The following is a 20449-nucleotide window of genomic DNA, read 5'->3' as shown; positions in this document are numbered from 1 at the left end:
GACTTTTATTTATCAACAGTCCGATGCTCATCGCGCCATACTTGACGCACGTGTTTTTTACTTTTTAATAAATAAGGCTGTCGTATATAGATTTGCGGCATCGATGTCTGGCGAGCGTATTGACTCCAGCAAATGCGTCGATTGACGCAATGAGAAATCGGCCCCTATGTGGGAAAGATTGAAAATGTGTGTGAGTCTGTGTGTGAAAAAGTGAGAGAGTATGTGTGTGAGTCTTTGTGGGAAAAGTGAGAGAGTGTGTGAGGAGTGTGTTAGTGTCTGAGTATGTCTGTGTGTGAGTGTTAGTGTCTGAGTGTGCCTGTATGTGTGTTAGAGAGAGAGTGTGTGTGTTAGTGTGTTAGAGTTTGTGTAAGAGCGTGAGTGTATGTGCGCATGTCTGTGAGTGTGTGAGATTGTGAATATCTATGTGTGAGTTTGTGTTTATTTGCTATTATACATAGTGTATACTCATATAAATACTAATGATAGGCATACTGTCTGAAATATGTTTTTATTCAAATACAGCCATATCAAATTGAAGTTTTAGAGTACTATGACAATTTTTCAGACTGGCTTATGCAGCATATCCAAAATCTAGAAATAAGATCGCAAATGGAGGGAAATATATATATTTTTTCTTTGTTTCATCTAAGAGAGAATATTTTTGAATATATCACAGTTTTCTTTTGTAAAACAGATGTTCCAATGATAGAAAAAAGTGTGTAATGCATTTTCACAAATAAAGCAGTGGGAGATCTGCTTATTAGCCAATGAGCAATCAGCCCTTAAGGGGACCAATTATGTTTCCTGTTAGCTTCAGACTCAAAATAAACATGAAAGTCAAAATTAAACTTTAATGATCCAGGCAGATAGAGCAATATTATTACCATGCTTTCTAATTTACTTATATTATCAGATTTGCTTTGTTCTCTAGGTAACAATATATAACATTTATATAAACTTAAAGGGTCATTGAAGAGACGTAAATGGGCAAATAGAAAATGTTCTTAACTGTTAGTTAATTTAGTGCTTCTGCTTGAGCGTAAACTTCACTAGAATTAATCTTTTTGCATGCGTGAGACTTTGGATATCGCAACCACCGTATCGAATTCACCCCATAGACTTCAATGGAGAGTGTAGAAGAAAACAGATGTGGTCAAAAGTATTGGTATCCTTCCATTTTTTTAGGAAAATGCACACTTTTCTCTCAACTAAGTAAAAAATTGACAAATGTATTTGGTATCCACCATTCTTTACTTCAAATGTAATAGAACAGAAACTTCACTTTTGATTTATTAAACAATAAAACAAATGAGAATGGAACAGACAAAAATATTGGTATTGTTAACATAATATTTCATAGCACAGGTTTTGGGGACAATAATTGTAATCAAGTACATGCTGTAGCTCTGAATAAGATTTCCACACATTTTGACTGTGATTTTGGCCCACTCTTCTTGAGTAAACTGCTCAAGTTCTCTCAGGTTTGATTTCCCATCTGCGATTTTCAGCTCTATCCACAGATGCTCAATGGGATTCAGATAAGGAATCATAGCAGACCACTTCGGAGTGGTCCAATGATTTCTTCTCATCCATTCTTGGATGCTTTTTGTAGTATGTTTTGGGTCATTATCCTGCTGGAGGACCCATGACCTGCAACTGAGATGCAGATTTCTAACACTAGACAGTACATTTTACTCCAGAAAGCCTCAATAGTCTTCTAATTTCATCATGCCTTGGCTGCACATGTTCTAGGCTCCCAGTGCTTAAACTTAAAACATCACTGAGCTTCCTCCATATTTCATGGTAGAGGTGGTGTTCTTTTCTTTGAAAGCTTCTTTTTTCTTTCTATAAACGTGGAGTTTTTAGGATTTGCCAAAAAGCTCTACTTTTGTTACATCTGTCAAACGGACATTCTCCCAGAAGGACTGTGGATTGTCAACATGTATTTTGGCCAGCTTTTTTGTGTTTCTCTCTTAAAATACAAGGGTACCATTGCTTTAAAATGCAAGGGCACCAATACTTTCAGTTACTTATGTATAAAGTTACTGATTTAGGCATAGATAACAGTATTAAGCTGTTTTGATAAAACCATGAAAATGATTGAGCTAAAGTTGTCAACACATGCCAATGGGTGTACAATAATGATCACAATAATATGTTATAGCATAGTTACATGTTCATACATTTGCATCTGTTTTTTTTATTAATGTTATAATCCATAAATAATTAAAGAAAAAATTATATACGAAGGACATATAAGCATTGACCAGGAATACAAGCCAATCACAAAAATGCAAGCAGTAACATACTGTAAACCATACTGCTAACAGATTACTAGTCCATGGCTAATATTTATTGTGTGCACGGTAGTATAGTGCATGATACAGTATTCATTAGGCATGAGCATAATTTGTTAATTCGCTCAAATAAATCCAGCATCCAACTATTTCCGATGTTGGATTTATTTGTGTGAAAGTGCAACACACAATGATCTGTGCAAATAGCCGAATGCCGCTGCCGAATAGCAAAATAGAACATTATGCCCATGCCTAGTATTCATGTTGAATATCATGGATGCAGTACTTCTATCAGACTACAGATATTTATGAGGGATTAAGCTAATAATTTCCATGTCAGATAATGCTCTAGTGCAAAAATTCTCAGAGTGGAGTTTAGTTATTTGCTATATACATTCAATAGTAATAGTACATTCAAAGTAAATTTTACAAATACTAGGATTTACTATTGAAACAAATAAAGGACACTTTCACTCATGAAGTATAAGATACTTCAAAAAGAAAGCTCCTTTATTTGATTCAATCGATCGCCGCTCTTAGCTCCTACAGCAGAGCACGGCTAAAAAAATAATTGGCAAAGAGGTGACATTTTCACCTCTTAGCCAATAGCAGTGCGGTAAAGCCGGCTCCCAAGGGCGCCAAGCCGGATTTGCCGCACGGCTATTGGCTAAGAGGTGAAAACGTCACCTCTTAGCCAAATTTTTTTTTAGCCGTGGGCTGCTGTAGCAGCTAAAAACGTTGATCGATTGAATCAAATAAAGGAGCTTTCTACATGAAGTATCTTATACTTCATGAATGAAAGTGCCCTTTATTTGTTTCAATAGTAAATCCTAGCGTTTGTAAAACGCTAGGATTTACTTTCACTTTAAGACATACATACACACATACCATTACTACTCCCATATACAGTCATACACGTTATCTCTTTAACCTTCCCCAAAACCTATTATTAACCCTAATGCTTAATTTAATCTCACCTCTTAGCCAAATTTTTTTTTAGCCGTGGGCTGCTGTAGCAGCTAAAAACATTGATCGATTGAATCAAATAAAGGAGCTTTCTACATGAAGTATCTTATACTTCATGAATGAAAGTGCCCTTTATTTGTTTCAATAGTAAATCCTAGCGTTTGTAAAACGCTAGGATTTACTTTCACTTTAAGACATACATACACACATACCATTACTACTCCCATATACAGTCATACACGTTATCTCTTTAACCTTCCCCAAAACCTATTATTAACCCTAATGCTTAATTTCATTATTGTTTTTTCTGTATGGTTAATCCATCTTAAGTGGTCCAACATTGCTTGACCATTTTTAATTTTCCCAATTTTTTAAAAAAATGATTACTTTATGTATTGTTATTGAAAACCCACCTGTTTTTTTTTATTTTTATTATACCTGGTTTAACCACGGCAGCCATTTCTCTATCATGTTGCACACCAAATTTTGGTTATACAGATTTTGTACAAAAGCCTAAATTTCTTAGCTCAGGATTGTCCTTTGTTCTTGAAACAAAAACTGATTGTTGAAAGTTCCACTTATAGGGGCCAATTTATGTATGTCTGCCGCACATCGATAAATGCACACAGTGTACGCTGTTGGCATTTATCATTGCACAAGCAGTTCTGGTGAACTGCTTGTGCAATGCCGCCCCTTGCAGATTCGCAGCCAATTGGCCGCTAGCAGGGGGTCTCAATCAACCTGATCGTACACGATCGGACAGATTGCAGACCACGGCCTCAGAGGAGGCATATGAGTTAAAAGGCAGCTGTCTTAAGACCGCTGCTTCTTAACTCCTGTTTCCGGTGAGCCTGAAGGCTCACACGGAAACAGAGGCATTAAAGGCCGATACGGACCTTGTTAAATCGGCCCCTTAAAGTCAATTTATAATGGGAAGGTTCGAGTCTCAGTCATAATTTTTTAATGGGTACCTAGGTAAGTATAGTGTGCATGCATAATATTACAGGTTTGAGGCTTCTCTTTTTTATGGGGGCTAAAAAGTGTCATTTTTTAAATATTTTCCCTCACTTTTGGGCTGAATATCTCTGGTGGGGGACCAGATAGGAACCTAAATTTTCACAGATATAAGTAATATATGGTAGCATTCGGATGTAACAGTTTTGAGTTTGAGATTCCACTGGTTACAAAGCTAGGGCTCAGTGGCGTATTTAGGTTTTGTGCTGCCCTAGGCACTCAAAATTCTGCTGCCCCCCTACCCCCCACCATCCTAGCTTTTTGGCCTTTTTCAGCCTTAATATTTTTTGGTCTGGGTGTTTCATGACATTTTTTTTTTCATGGCATTTGCAAAGTAAATATTAACCGCCGCTAGCAAAAAACTTGCATACACTCATGTGGGTTGAATTAAGCCTGCATGCACCTCAGCAGGTTTGAAGGGAGAGAAAAAAAGGGAGAAAGAGAAAAAAAATAGTGGGAGAGGAGAAAATGGAGGGAGAGGACAGAAATAAGGGAGGAAGATGAGAAAAGAAACACACAGGCTCAGTCTGACACAAACTTTCACTCACAAACTCTTACATTCTCTCACAGACACACACACACTCTTCTACCCTATCTCTCATATACACTCTCTCTCTCTCTCTCTCCCTCTCTCTCTCTAAGGCACTGACATTTTCCCACACACACATCCCAGGAATAGAAACATTTTTATGGGAATTTTACCTTTATTTTTGTTCTTATTTCATATTTTTGTAATTGTAAATACACTTATTCTGTGTCTGTGAAGATCAAGCAAGATCATTCAGGGCTGCAAAGTTTATCTAAGTAAAATAGCAAATGACATTCAGAAAACATCACATCAAGTGGCTCTTGCAACAAGTCTTGTTCTGAAAGCTGAGTAATTGTGCTGTGTTTTTTTTTTACAAATATCTGCCACTGGCAGCAAAGGGTTAAAATAAGGCTGAGAAGTCTCACCTAAGTACAGCAGAAGACGTTATGGTCTGCAACTCTGTAAAGCTCCGTGAAGGTAATTAGCAGGAGGAGGAGGGGATCTTATCTGATTAGACCGAGAGCAGGAAAGGCAGGCAGCTAACGTTCACAGAATCTTTATTTTACTGCACTGACCTCCCTTGTTACCTCTGTGCGTTTGCCTGTTAGCTGACAGGGTGTAAAAGCCAACTTGCTACACAGCAGTGTAAAATGCAGTATTTACGGAGCAGGAAGCTCAGAGCACCAGCAAGAGTCAGACACAGTGAGACCAATGTGGCATTGCGGTGATAGCCCCATGAAACAGGAACTACACTGCTGTGCTGTCAGTCACTAAGTTGCTGTGTGCTGGAAAAGCAGGGCATTAAATTCAAAACTACCTAATAACGGATGGTGTACTGAATGATCATGTTTGTTTTAAAAGCAAAAGCCTACTTACCGCTGTGAACTCGGTCCCTCTGCAATCCTCTCTGTCACAAGTATCGACTGAGATGCAAGTGAAAAAGCTCCCGCCTCCTGACACTAACTCCTGCTGCCCGTGCTAAATAACTACTCCTGTCTCCAGCTCTCTCACCCGGACTGCCACCATTTAAACAAAACAAAAACAATTTCAAATAATAAAAAAAAAACAATGCATCTAATATTAGCATGTGCGCTCTCCTAGTGAGCAGCATGCATATAATCAGCTGGGTCTGCCGCCCCCCCAAATCTGCCGCCCTAGGCCCGTGCCTTGTTAGCCTAGGCCATGATACGCCCCTGCTAGGGCTTGTAGATATCTGGGTAAAAGCCTTCTTTATTCATGCGTTTTGAGCAGACCCTCTAAAAATTAGGACTAAGATTCACACCTTTCCCATTATAAATTGATCCTAAAAACAGCACTTTCAGCAATCTTTGTTATGACATTAAGACTTAGATTCTAATTATAAGGAACAGGAATGTGCAAAATGGTTATATATGTACATGTACCTTGCAATGTGCTCTAGAGATCAGTTTTTGTTTTAAGGAGCTAGGACCATCCTGAGTTGAGATATTTAGGTTTTCGTAAAAATATGGCTTCCATGGTTAAACTATGTAAAATAAAAATAAAATTAAAAAACTGTGGTTTTGCAATACCAATATTTAGAGGTAATCAATCACTCAAACTAAAATTTTTAGGAAAATTACAAACGGTCACGCAGCCAACTTTACAATTATTGGACTACTTGAGATGGTCTGACCATATAGTACCAGAATAATAAGGCAAGGCAGTGGTCTATTAAGCTGCTGTATGTACAGAAAAATCTGCTTTTCACTTATCTTTCCCACCCAACAATATACCCCTGAAGTATGTATTGTAAAGAAGAGTGAGGCACAAATATAAAGTAAAATGCTGATACTGTATTTCACCATGCATCTACTGATGTGCCGAAGGAGCGCACTATAAAAATAGCATTATCATAATACATTCTTGTGTTCAGAGATGATTAAAGGGGATGACTGAATAGGCAAAGAGACGAGACATAGAAGCACACTATCAGGAACGAACAATCTGCTCAATAACTTGTTAGCTTGTGCTATGGCGATTTACCACCTGGGTGCAGCTTCTCTTTAGCCCAGAGTAGAAATTTCCTGTAGTATATCAGTCTGATCCTGTCTATTACAGTTCAATGCTGAAATACCAGGCAATTCCTCTCTGAACAAGGAACACAGCAACCCCAGATGATCGTTTTGGCCTTCATTGGGCCTCGTCAGCCATATTCCTCTTAACACACTGAGCAAGGAGTCCACGTCTGGTTGCCCCTTTTCCCCTTAGGGAGAAATAATATACATAGAGAAGTGCTCTCTCATGAACGAACAACCATCTCAATAACTTGTTATTTTGTTCTATGTCGATTTACCACCTGGGTGCAGCTTCTTTTTAGCCCAGTAATGCTTTTCACAGAGTAGAACTTTCCTGTAGTATATCAGTCTGATGCCGCTTATTACAGTCAGTCCAGCACTAAAATACCAGGCAAGATGCTTGTAAAGGTGGAAGCACAAATGAAAATGGTATATGGACATTGCTTTTTGCAGTTTAGAGTGAATCATACACTACAGGGAATCATATACAGTAAAGAAGACCGTTTAGTTTAGCAAAGAACTTCTAAACAAATTGGGAAATAACTGTAAAAATATTTCAAAACACATGGAATCTGTTTAAAGCACACTGAAGCATTGCAACTCCCTATGCCATAGGGCACTTTGCCCTATCATAAAGCTATTTTCCCTTTAAGGTATGATTATCAAACATTTTCTAAACTTAATGTGTAAGAATTTAGCTTAAAATTCCTCTGCTAAAGCATTCACATTCAATTCTTTGTATTGTTAATTGCATCTCTGTTTTTCTCACATCCGGTGTTTGATTTATATAAGCAGCATGAGCTATTTATGTTTTAGTAATGTTCAATTGTTCTTTAGATGCAATAATAAGTGTTACGTGCAGTCTTCAGAATAGACAACAAAAGCATTTGTTTTGGAATGTGTTTACGAGGAAGCATATTCGTGTGTAATATGTGCAGTATTGAATTATAATACAATTTGCTTGCATGCTCGTGTTTTCCACGAGTTTGGAAGCAGAGAGAAAATATGAATTAGTAAAAAGGTAGCTCTGTAATATAAATCTAAAAGTGCAAATAGTTTTCAACAAAATAACAGGGAGAAACATTTCAGGTGGCAAAATGGTAATGTTAGACGGTAACCTATTGCAATAGGATGAAACTTGGCCCCAATAGAGCAAGCAAAATCAGTGGACACGCCCCTCCAGCCAATCAGACAAAACATTTTAAATAAATGGCCACGTCCACATGTTGAAAGAGCAAATCCTTGGTTGCGAAGTGTACACACATCAAATATATAAAATCATCACAGAGTGGATAATGCACAAATTTAAACTTTATACTAGAAATGTTTTGGCTCAGCACACTATCGGGGGATGCAGGGACGTCCTTAGGAAAGGATTGGGCAAGCATAATCTGCGGCACGCCCCCAGCCAATCAGATGTAATATTTTAAATAAATGGCTATGCTCACCTGTTGAAAGAGAAAAATCCTGGTTGCAATAGCAAAATTGTACACATCGAACAATTAGCTTTCACAAATGGGAATGTTTTACAATGGTTAAACATATGCAAAGAAGCGATGAAGTAGTGGGTGTGATTAGAAGTGGCCAGTAACATTTTGTCCTGGCTAGTAGTATAGGACTTGAAATTTTGATCCAATATACACACAGGTGATGTCTGACTGGTAGTGGCTTAGGGGTCACCCTCCTTAGGGTAGACGGGTTTAAAAGATGTCCCAGGCCTTATTGTGGGTGGAGCAACAGGTGCTTCATGGTAAGTTCCCAGATTGGGGGTCCTGACCTGCTATAGTATGGGTTAGATAGTATTACCCATTTGTCACCATCCTTTAAAGTTATTAAATCATAATAAACTTTAGTAAGTTTAGATCTTACCTGTTTTCAACAATATTTACCATTATTGGTCTTAAAGGGACAGTCTAGGCCAAAAAAAACTTTCATGATTCAGATAGGGCATGTCATTTTAAACAATTTTCCAATTTACTTTTATCACCAATTTTGCTTTGTTCTCTTGGTATTCTTAGTTGAAAGCTTAACCTAGGAGGTTCATATGCTAATTTCTTAGACCTTGAAGCCCACCTCTTTCAGATTGCATTTTAAAAGTTTTTCACCACTAGAGGGTGTTAGTTCACGTATTTCATATAGATAACACTATGCTCGTGCACGAGAAGTTATCTGGGAGCAGGCACTGATTGGCTAGACTGCAAGTCTGTCAAAAGAACTGAAAAAAGGGGCAGTTTGCAGAGGCTTAGATACAAGATAATCACAGAGGTTAAAAGTATATTATTATAACTGTGTTGGTTATGCAGAACTGAGAAATGGCTAATAAAGGGATTATCTATCTTTTAAAACAATAAAAATTCTGGTGTAGACTGTCCCTTTAAAGGGATCTTCCAGCCAAATGTGTAATCCACATAAATGCATTTCAGTTTTGATTAGAAGTGTTTTTGTTATATACATGTATTAGCAAAAATACTTCTAATAAAAACTATAGCTGTTTCAAACGTGTATTTAAGCATGCACCGTGCACCAGCATTTTAAGCACATCATTTGATCAGAGAGCCTAAGGTGCTTGTACCATCTGGTAATGACTTAATTTGTTAATTGCTGACATGATACAAGCCCCACTGGTGCTCTGAGCAGCCGCAGTATTTACAATGCTGGTGCACTGAGAATATCTTGATATGCTTCACATGCATGTGCAGAGAAAAATGTAAATGCTAAAACAGTGATAACTTTCATTTTTGCCAATGCATGTATATTGCAAAAATCTTTCTATTCAAAGATGTAATCCATCTATGTGCACTTACATGTTGACCAGAATGTCCCTTTAACTTCAGCTCTTTTGTATGTGTCTCATTATGCTTTGGTATTACACGTCCAAAGTTATTTTTTATTGTTCGAGGGATAATCTAGGGTAAGCTAACCTCTGCATGTCAGATAGTGCAGGTGCGCTAAATCCTTCACATATTAGATTTCTATGTGTATGCGCTGTAAAATTCATGTCAGATATTGCTCAATAACAATCCGATGGTGCTCAAGTAAAGACGCTTTTCGTGTAGTTATGTGCTATACTATTAGTGATAATGTTTTCTTCAAGTCTTAAAAAGCATTATATTTTACAGCAGAATTTTGGATTGTGCTCAAGTTCTTAAAGGGATAAAAAAGTCAAAATTAAGCTTGCATGATTCAGATAGAGCATGTCATTTTAAGACACTTTTAAATTCAAATCTGCTTTGTTCTCTTGGTATCCCTTGCTGAATAAGAATACGCACATATCCTACACTAGTGGGAACTATCTGCTGATTGGTGCCTGCACACATTTATCTCTTGTGATTAGCTAACTAGATGTGTTCATCTAGCTGCCAGTAGTGCATTGCTGTTCCTTCAGAAAAGGATAACGAGAGAATGAAGCAAATTTAATCATTGCAGTCAATTGCAAAGTTGTTTAAAATTGTATGTTCTATACAAATCATGAAAGAAAATTATGGGGTTTCCTGTCCCTTTAAATCAACACTTGCAATACAAATATAGGGTGCGCTAAAAAAGTTTTGGCCTTGTTCAGATGTTTTAGTCAAAACATTTAACTTCCCACCTATAATGCCATATTGTGCTTTATTTTTTGCTCAAGAAATTTGTGTGCTCATCAGCCTACCCCAGTATGTTATGAAAAGGAGCTATGTTTTGATAAATGATACCTAGAAATGTTGATAGTAGAGAATTGTAAAGTTTTTGTTTTTGTTGTATGCTCTAGCCCAGTGTTTCTGAACTGTGGTCCTCAAGTAACCCCAACAGGTCAGGTTTTCATTATAGCTGAACCAGTGCACAGGTGAAGTAATCAGCTGATCAGTAATAACCATGGTTACTAACCTGCTCTCACCCATCAGCTGATTATTTCACCTGTGTACTGGTTCAGCTATAATGAAAATCTGGCCTGTTGGGGCTACCGCATTTAAGAAACAATGCTCTAGCTAAATCATGAAACTTTAATTTTGACTTACATACTCATTTATTGTATATTTATATTTGAGAGCATTTTAACTCTTTTTTTTCTTTCTTTCCATTAGGACAGATGGCTTCAGAAGAGTCCCTTACCATTATTATGAGCCAGGAAGATATGAGTGCGATGAGTATTTTCTGCATGAAAATGCACCATATGGAGGTCATAGGTTTATCACTGAGAAGAGAGTATTTGCTAAGTGGGCGAAACAACACAATATAACCTTCACAAATCCCGAATGGACACAGTATTGATTGTGCTTTCCTGCATCACTGATTTCATGCTGTAGACTAAAATGGCACAGGAAATGGCAATTTGGGAATACAAGATGCTTGAAAAGGAAGATTAATAATGCTGAAAAACCATAAGGAGCTTTAATATCTTGTTTTCGGAACACATTTGATGTTGCTCTCTTCTTACTAGCTTTAAGCTCTAAACTTTAATGGTGAAGAATTAAAGGAAAGGGACTAAAACTTTTAAAGGGACATTGTAATCCAAACTCTAATTGGTTAGAGCATATCATTTATTGCACTTCTCACTGTGGTATTCTATGTGTTAAACAAAAACAGCACCCAAACTGAACACGGCTAGTGGTTGGCAGGGTTGTGCGACAGCAGCTGCCAATCAACAGCTGTTTCCTGTACAAGATTCTCAGTACTCCGCGGCTCTTTAGTTATGTGTTTAAGGCCTTTGGGATGGGTTAAGCACACGGACTTCCGTAGCAAGTAATGGGAAAAGGCCACAATTAAATTAGAGGATGTCATTTTCTCACAACAATGTCCTTTTAAAAGCATTGAATGAAGTACTTTAAAAGAATTCTGGGTATTAAAACATTTTTGAGACAGCAATATTTACGTTTTTTTTAAGATGTATAAATGATAATCAGAAGGTCACCCATCCATAACAGGAATGCTTAATTAATAGTGATAGCTGATTCCTGTCACATCAGTTCAGTAAAATTGCTGTGTGATGTTTTACACTGTGAATAGTTCTCACAAAGTGCTCAATGATCTAAAGGTCTCTGGGCTGATGAGATTCTCTAAGAAAGCTCACCAGTACTTCTATTCACCTGGTGAAATTCTTTAAATACACTTTTTACCCTGCAATGGGGCGTATACTGGATTTTCATATGCGAAAGACATGCATACAAAACAAAAGTGCACAATGAAAATCGGAATTGAAAAATCATACAAAACAATTATTTAAACCATTCACACAAAAATACGTAGGAACAAATTGTATTGTTAAGGGGCATCAAAAATTGTTCACCAAAATCGTAATTTATCAAAAAACAAACAAATAGAAATTCATACTGATAAGTACAAAATACAAAGTGTATTTTTTTTTTTTTAATCGTAGAATGGGCTGAAAATGGGTGTTCCATGGGCCTGGATGAAATTGTCTCTCAAATCCAAGCATAATTATCTAAACATTTCAACCCTACAGATCTCACTGTTTTTTCTTGCAACTGAAAAGGTGTTAAGCTTTTATTAAAATACTCAAAACACTAATTACTCTGAAAGGAAAACAGCAATTTTAAGGTACAGTGCACTGAAAAGAGCGTTTTTTTATTTTTTTTATTTTAAATTAGGCCCAATATTAAAGTTTAAAGGTTCTCCCTGTGTACTTCGTCCTCAATTGCGAACTTTTGCTTAGCAAAGTGCTCTCATTATTTCTTTGGGAGACAGCTCTCCACTCGCAGGAATGGCCCATTTTCTTTGATAATTGCACCAAGATTGTCCCTGCAAGCTTAAAATGTTCAATTTTCACATTTTTGGTGGTGAACTTTTGATCATCAGGCCCTCAGAATGTTTATTAATTTACAAATCTGTAGGTCATATTTATTAACCATGCACGCTATAGCTTGTTTAGAGGTATTCACCACATTTCTGAAAGACAGAAATATGCAAATGCTCACTAGATATATTTACAACATGTGAGTTTTATTAATTTTACTATCACTATTTTATGTTACCTACAAATTTAGAATGTAGTTGTCCCGAAATTTCCTAGAGTCTATACAGGATGGGAAGGCTATTGCCTAGTCAGGGAGATCAGGGGAGGGTCATTACAAACTAAAGTGGAGTCACGGTGGGTTTGAGTGGGGGATAGAGAGTTGGGTAGAGTTGGCCAACCAGGACATGGCTAAGTGGCCATTAGCAAGCCAAATCTTTGTATATGATCCTGGGGAATGGTGGGAGGGGTTACGTATATAGTGTCCCAATTCATGACAGTTCTATAAAATGGGAATGGTTAGGAAGTCTGATTTAAATAAGCGAAATTAGATTCACATATTTTATGTAGGATTACAAAGTTAAATAGCTACAATATTAGTCCCAGATCTGATTAAGGTGATCCTAGGTTGTGTTTAAAGACTTCTCACTGGTCTAATGCATTGGCAATGACACTTGTGAGGTTGGCTTGTGTAGCTTATAAGGAATTTAGTGGTAAAAAAAAATACATTAGAAAACAATATATATATTTAATTAATTTTTGAAGTCCAGACAGGTGTCTTCACAATACAACTAATGACCAACCACAAACAGTTCTTAAAATATGAACAATACAAGACCCATTGTTTTTGATAGTACCTAGCTCGTAACAAGGAATAAAGTTTCAGCACACTCACTAAAAATAAAAAATGTTGGCTGTATTCTATGATTCTAAACAAATTCCAAATGTTTGCTGAGGACTCACATTTATTTTTGCAAATATTGGTATTGGTATTGAATAAAGTATTTGATTATAGAATCTAACATTCCCACAGAGTTCAATGTAAGTCTATGGGAATTAATATTGAAATGTAATATCTGAATGTGACATGGGATATTGCAGACTTAGCATTTGCTAATTGAATTTTATCATTTGCTTCATGGAATGGAATGGAAAAAAGAATGACAATAGGAATGTTCATTCTACCCTCCAAATATCAAATCAGAGGCATTCACACATCTCTACTCACTACTTGCTTTCACTTTGAGTTCCAGCTTCATTTTTTTTTTTAAATCTCCAAGTAATGATGCATTTCAAGTTTCTAAAACATGTGAGATTCATTGCATGTAGCCCAATGTCATCCAACCTTCTTCAGCAGCCAGGGGATTATGTTTCACAGACCCTAGAAAATAAATGCAGTTGTCAGTACAATTCAGTGTGTAATATTGAATAAACTTAGGAAAGATCAAATTATCTGATGATCTTATTTGTGTTGTCAGTCTCTGTTTAAGTCCCATTTCTCTTTGGAAAACCTGAGGCCATCTAAACTCCACCCTGAGACTACCTAGATTTCACTACTATGCCTAGACTTGTTCTTGAACCATATACTTACCAACATACTTCTCCCTTCTTTTGCTTCTCATCTACTTCCTTGGCCTAGGGATTGTACTAGCTGAATTAATTATAGGCCACTGTTACAGTGCAGTGCCTATAATTCCATCCATTGCTGTTGTAAACTGTATTAACAAGTGGTAAAAAGTATTGCCATTAAATTCTGTGAAATTGTTTTATGTAACCACGGTTTGCACAATTTACAACAAAGGAAGCTAGGCCAAATATAGAAAAAAATGTAAAGAATAAACTGGGGCTAATGTGCAGATAAGTAAATAGCTTCAGACACAGGCCCAGATTTAACAAAGACCGGCCAGACAGGGGCGTGCTTCTTCTGAATGCCATTCCCTGCTTGTGAGCAGCCAATCGCACGCGAGCAGGGTCTGTCAATCTTCTTAGTCAGAAAAGTCTGTGGGATTGAGATTGAGATATGCCACTTAACAGTTGGCGTAATAGATTAAGAAGCAGTTCCCAGGTTAGCGCTGATATTACAAATTGAAAGTAAAAATTTAGCGCACAAGAGAATGGCTCAGGCACACTAACTTCAGGAACTCCCTCTCCCCTATGGGGTGTGCAAAAGAAAGCTCTTTCGATTTATTGCTCGTGCACTAACCCGAAACTGTGCTAGACCAACTGCGATAAAACTGAAGATGCATTAGGAATACTTGAAATCCCTATGTTCTTTTAAAATATATTTTTATATATATACATATTTTTGTAATATATATATATATATATATATATATATATATATATATATATATATATATACCTATGTATCTATATGAATATATATAAATTATGTATATATATATATATATATATATATATATATATATATATATATATATACATACTTCAAAAAAAAATCCTTCTAAGGAAAGAACATAGGAATTTCAATATTTCTATTAAAACACATAAAAACATATTAAAATTGCTTAATTATATTTCAAGGTATTTTACTGGGTAAGTCTCAAAAGTGTGTGTGTATATATATATATATATATATATATATATATATGTATGTGTGTGTATATATGTGTTTATATGTATCTATGAATATAAATACACATATAAACACATAATTACGCATAAATACAAAAAATGTTTTAACCCTTACATCTTACTTCAGGTCTCAGGTTGTGCTAATTTTTCTACTGCTATTTGGGCTTTCTCACAAGCACAACCCCTAACTTTTAACTTGTAATATCAGCGTTATTTAGTGCAATCGTGATATCCATTGATGTACACTAGAGCAATATTGGCCTTGCCAAACCTTCTCTGCTAAATCTGATTTACTACAAACTTGTAATATCAAGTTGTGCGCTAATTTTAGCTCGGCCTATCAATACTGTCTATGGCATCCTGCACTAGCATTAGTGTGCCCCTTGTAATCTGAGCCAAAGTTTGTTTCAGTAATTTGGTGCTGTATACACACAGGTTTAAAATGCAATTCTGGTATAAGATTGGTTCAACTATACAATTGTTATCCAATCACAGGTTGGTGCAGCCTGAAGTAATTTCCATATGTGCACATTAACTTCAGTTTGGTTTCTACTGTTTTTGAACCTCCTAGACTCAGATCCTGCATGAGGTAGACTCTGCCCTCGCGCACCGTATCACTTAGTGAAGGCCATACATTGCAATGTCTTGGGAGGTCTACAGATGTGTCCCTTAAGACTGAAGCGAAGCTCATCTCTCCATAGAGCCTCATTATCTCCTTGTGTAAAGCCCATTTTTTTGCTGAAGGGGCCATGCCTCCGTCATCCATTTACAAACTCTATATTAAAGTTTAAAGGGACACTAAACCCAAATTTTTCTTTCATAATTCAGATAGAGCATGCAATTTTAAGCAACTTTCTATCTTACTCCTAGTATCAATTATTCTTCCTTCTCTTGCTATCTTTATTTGAAAAAGCAGGAATCTAGGCTTAGGAGCCGGATACCAAGCGAACAAAGAAAAATTGATAATAGGAGTAAATTAAAAAGTTGCTTAAAATTGCATGCTCTATCTGAATCATGAAAGAAAGAAAAAATGGGTTTAGTATCCCTTTAATTTACATAAATAAAATATGTATCCGTTTACAAAAATGAAAAACTAAGCTACTTTATATGATTTTAATTATGAGAAATGTGTCATAGTCACAAATATTCACTTTCATATCTCTTCAAGACATGTAATCACTGTGCCATTATTTATATGCCATGCCTGCTATTAATACCAGCAGGCAAAACATGACATACACTCAAATGTGAAGATAATAGGATTTTTTTAAATTAAATTACATGTAGCATTTTGATTGTAACCCCTTAGCTGCTATACAGATTGCGCAGCAATACTTTGGGACCATTTTTGGCTACCAGGGGTTAAAATGCATTTTAGAAATCAGATCTATTTTATAATTATCAATGCTGTGAAAAAAATGTACTTGACAAAAATATGCTTTAAGTTTAAAACATCTTGGAAACAATCTTTGTATGTTTTTTTTTTATAAGCATGAACAATGATAAACATGTATTTTTATATCTACGGTATATCTATATATTTTTTAAATTCTGCTGTTTATAAGAAACATTGTTATATTTTAGGGATATCATTATTTTATACACGTCTACTTCATATAAACAGCACCTCTATACATTCAAACATACTATTGTATGTTTGTGTCTCTATATTTGTAAATGTATATTACATATATCGATATGTTGCTGTATAGTATTCTAAATTGTACTGTACATTGTGTGTTCTATTTTGTAGTAATGTTTGCTGTTTAAGTAACATCTAATACCAATAAAGGTACTGTTTATATTGTGTCTTGTTATATGTGATCTGAATGATAGAAATGTGTGGTTTTATTTACAGTTAATTACTTGTTAATGTAAAACTTTAATAGATTAGTGACACATTTTGTAATACATTTTCATTAAATAAACTTTCTATATTTTAAATATGTGTTTTTGCTGTATGTGTAAAATGTGTTCACTGTAGAAACCTGTGAAATCTAATTTTGTCTCGACTGGCATTATTTCAAGCATGAAGTTATGCCATCAGTGATAATGGATAGATATACTATTAACACAATAGACTTTATCCGGGCAACAAGTTCCACATTTTTAATCCTCTTACTGTCAAAAATATTTTTTATGTTGAAGGTAAAATCTTCTTTCTTCTTGCCTTAAAGGGACATGAAACCCCAAAATGTTTTTTCATTATTTCTATAGAGCATGCAATTTTAAACAACTTTTTAATTTACTTCAATTATCAAATTTGTTTTGTTCTCTTGGTATTTTTTGTTGAAAAACAGGAATGTAAGCTCAGGAGCATGCACATGTCTGAAGCACATATATGGTAGCAGTATTATAAGAGTATTATCCATTTGCACTATTTCCTGCCATGTAGTTCTCCATTCACCTACATAGGTATCTCTTCAACAGAGAATACCATAGCAACGTAGCAAATAAAAAAAATTAAGGGCTGATATAATTTTATCAATGATATTTTGGGAAGAAAAACTGATAAATCCAGAATTGTAAAACAAACAATGTGATCTATTGCATTGAGTGCCCATGTGGGAAAACATATGTAGGGATGTCTTCACGTGAATTCCAAGTTCGATTGGGTGAAAATATTTGTAACATCAAGAATGCACCAAAAGATTTGGAGAAGGGTAAAAATCTCACATCAATGGCTAGACATTTTATGCATAACCACCAAGCTAAACGTGATCATAAATGTTGGATCCTACAAAGAGTGTTCCTGGGTATCAGGGGTGGTGATATTAATACGGCTCTCTTGAGAGCAGATGGATATTTCGACTGAAAACCTTAATACCTCATGGACTGAATGAGCAGATAGTGTTCAGCTCATTCTTGTGAATTGTTATTATAATGTGATGTGAGGGGATTGTTGTGTACCACATGGGACAATGTGTTAATGGATTAATCTCCCACATGCGATCTTGACGTTGTACTTACATCTGAAAGTGGTGATCACAATGTCAATATGGATTTTTATTGAGAGGGACATATTACAATGAAACAAGCATAAATTGAATGCTTTCTCTAGCAACTTATCCTTTTTCGAGATCGCAAGAAAATGCTGCTTATGTAACCATGTTTAGTTGACATACACATTAGTTACTTTTTCGCTATTTTTGTGAATACATTTGTGTTTTTTGTTTTTCTTGCCTATTGTGTTTGATATTCTGGTGAGTTTGTTTGCAGATGTGATTAGTTGAAACTATGTAGGTGGGCTCACACTTTCCTGGCTAATGTAAATTATGCTAGGGGATGTTATCCATATGATGCTTGTGATGCCTATGCTATATCAGTAGTGGGCGGGATCTTGATTGAATAGCGTTTAACCATTATAGATACAAATGCTGATGGTAATGACTTGCTCAGAAACGGCTGTGATACTAGATAGAGACTGAAGTAAAGAGACATAGGATTGGTTAGATTAGTGGGGTTTTTATAAGTTATTCCTGATAAGCTCCCTATTGGCTAGTGGGGGGTAATAAATACTGAATTTTAATGCTGACACTTTGCCTTGAAAAAGTGACTATGTGAAACGCGTGTCAGGCATTTCTGGCTTAGTCCTTTTCCTATTCAAGGCCACTTTGCTTATTTGTTTTAATTAATAATATGTTGTTTTTTTATTGCAGGTCTATTTTTGATGGAAGACAAGCACAGGAACACCAAGTAATTGCAGTGGGGTTACATGAGACTATAGGATTTTGCCAATCTCTTTAGCCTCTCAGTAGGGATGTCACCGATAGCCGGTAGTTTAGGGATCTTTTTGACATAAAAAAGTCCCCTGAATATATTTATCTTATTTGTCTTATCTCCTTTGATGTTCACAATAAGGATCATCAACCTCAATGAAGATATCTGAAAAAGTCCATTGTTTAAATCTAAAATCTCCATAATTAATTTTAAACATTGTGATCTAGATATATTATTTCAGAATCAAAATATATTAGTTTGCCATATAAAAAGTGACTGTTGTTAAATAGGCACCCTGTAGCTCAATTTTATCCATGACCCCCTTTCACAGTGTGAAAATGATTATCCAAAGTGTGATCTGAAGAAGACATTGTCTCAAGGTGTGACTTAACTAGATGCTAGAAACCATTTAGAGGACTACTAAAAGGTACATAGTCAGGGAAATAAAACTTACAAGGAAATACGTAAAGCTCAGAGGAGGAGAGATGTGATATAGCTGCTTCACCTCACCAACCTATTAAACTGCAGCTGGCCAGCCCCGCGCTGCTCCAGCCCACTGGGAAATCTCCTGGTGTCTTGGTAGGCCAATCCAGTCTTGGTGCTGAAGAAGTATAACACCCTTATAATACTGCAATACTAGTTGATGATCATTATGTATGCTAAGTTGCTCCCCTTATGTTTTTTTTTATTGTTGCAGAAGAATTTGAAGATTTCGACTCATTGGTCAACACATACTGTATTAGTATACAGGGAAATTCTTTTGCAAATATTATAAGTATAGATTTGTTGAAATTTTATTTTTTAATTTCTGATCTTAGCAAACTATGGAGTGCTTTTTTGCTCTATATATCTAACAGTAAATGTAATTGAGTGAAATTGATACTTGCGGTATACCACAAGCATCTGTGCACTCATATTATTTGAGAGTAAAGTGTTTCGCTCTAGCACAAATATCTTATAAATATCTTGTGTACAAATGATCAGATTAGCAAGTAAAATGTGTTTCCTATTGTTACATTTCCAAAAACCTGCCAGTATCATGTTAAACAAATGCAAATCATTCATACAAGCCCTTAAGTAGGTTTGCTCTACCCCTTACATCACAGGTGTTTGGATTGATACCACTGTACAGTGTGAAATGACAATAACCATTTACAAGCATGGAATGAACTTTTTTTAGTACCAAAATAATATTGATTGGTTTAACCAAACAATAGGATGCAAGCTATTCCTACTGGCTAATTTCAATTTTCAAACCAACCAATAGGATCAATGACTATTTCCATTTTAAATAAATAAACCAGCCAATAGAAATAAAAACACCCATAACAGCTGTAAAAAGCTGTAAATCGTGGATGTATAAACAAGTGATAAGGGACAGTAAGAAGAGGTCACCACACAGAGCTTTATCAAGGTTTTAGATTCTGGATATAAAACTGTGGACAATGTTTAAACTCTGTAATAGTAACTTTTTATTGGTAGTTTTATGTTCTGTAACTTTTTGAATAACTTATTGAGTTTGAGGGGTCTTAGCTTAGGGCTGAGTCTAGGTTTGGGGGGGTCT

The 20449-nt window shown here is 35.8% G+C and overlaps 1 protein-coding gene and 1 long non-coding RNA gene across 2 annotated transcripts in view; one reads left to right on the top strand and one right to left on the bottom strand.

The window, feature by feature from the left end:
- The window catches only part of LOC128640890 (uncharacterized), a 324854-nt gene extending 319138 nt beyond the window's left edge, over nucleotides 1-5716 (bottom strand). Inside the window, exon 1 of the long non-coding RNA XR_008399409.1 lies at nucleotides 5683-5716. This is a non-coding gene — a long non-coding RNA (uncharacterized LOC128640890). The remainder of the gene's footprint in view (nucleotides 1-5682) is intronic.
- Nucleotides 1-14804, top strand: part of ST6GALNAC3 (ST6 N-acetylgalactosaminide alpha-2,6-sialyltransferase 3) — an 849023-nt gene extending 834219 nt beyond the window's left edge. The window contains exon 5 of the mRNA XM_053693340.1: nucleotides 10904-14804. Coding sequence (XP_053549315.1) covers nucleotides 10904-11090 — 187 coding nt within the window. The 3' untranslated portion in view covers nucleotides 11091-14804. The remainder of the gene's footprint in view (nucleotides 1-10903) is intronic.
- Nucleotides 14805-20449: the final 5645 nt, after the last annotated feature.

This window comes from Bombina bombina, chromosome 10 (assembly GCF_027579735.1).
Source record: "Bombina bombina isolate aBomBom1 chromosome 10, aBomBom1.pri, whole genome shotgun sequence".
NCBI classification, from domain to species: domain Eukaryota; kingdom Metazoa; phylum Chordata; class Amphibia; order Anura; family Bombinatoridae; genus Bombina; species Bombina bombina.
Note: the sequence above shows the minus strand (reverse complement) of the source record. Positions and strands in the feature narration are given on the sequence as shown.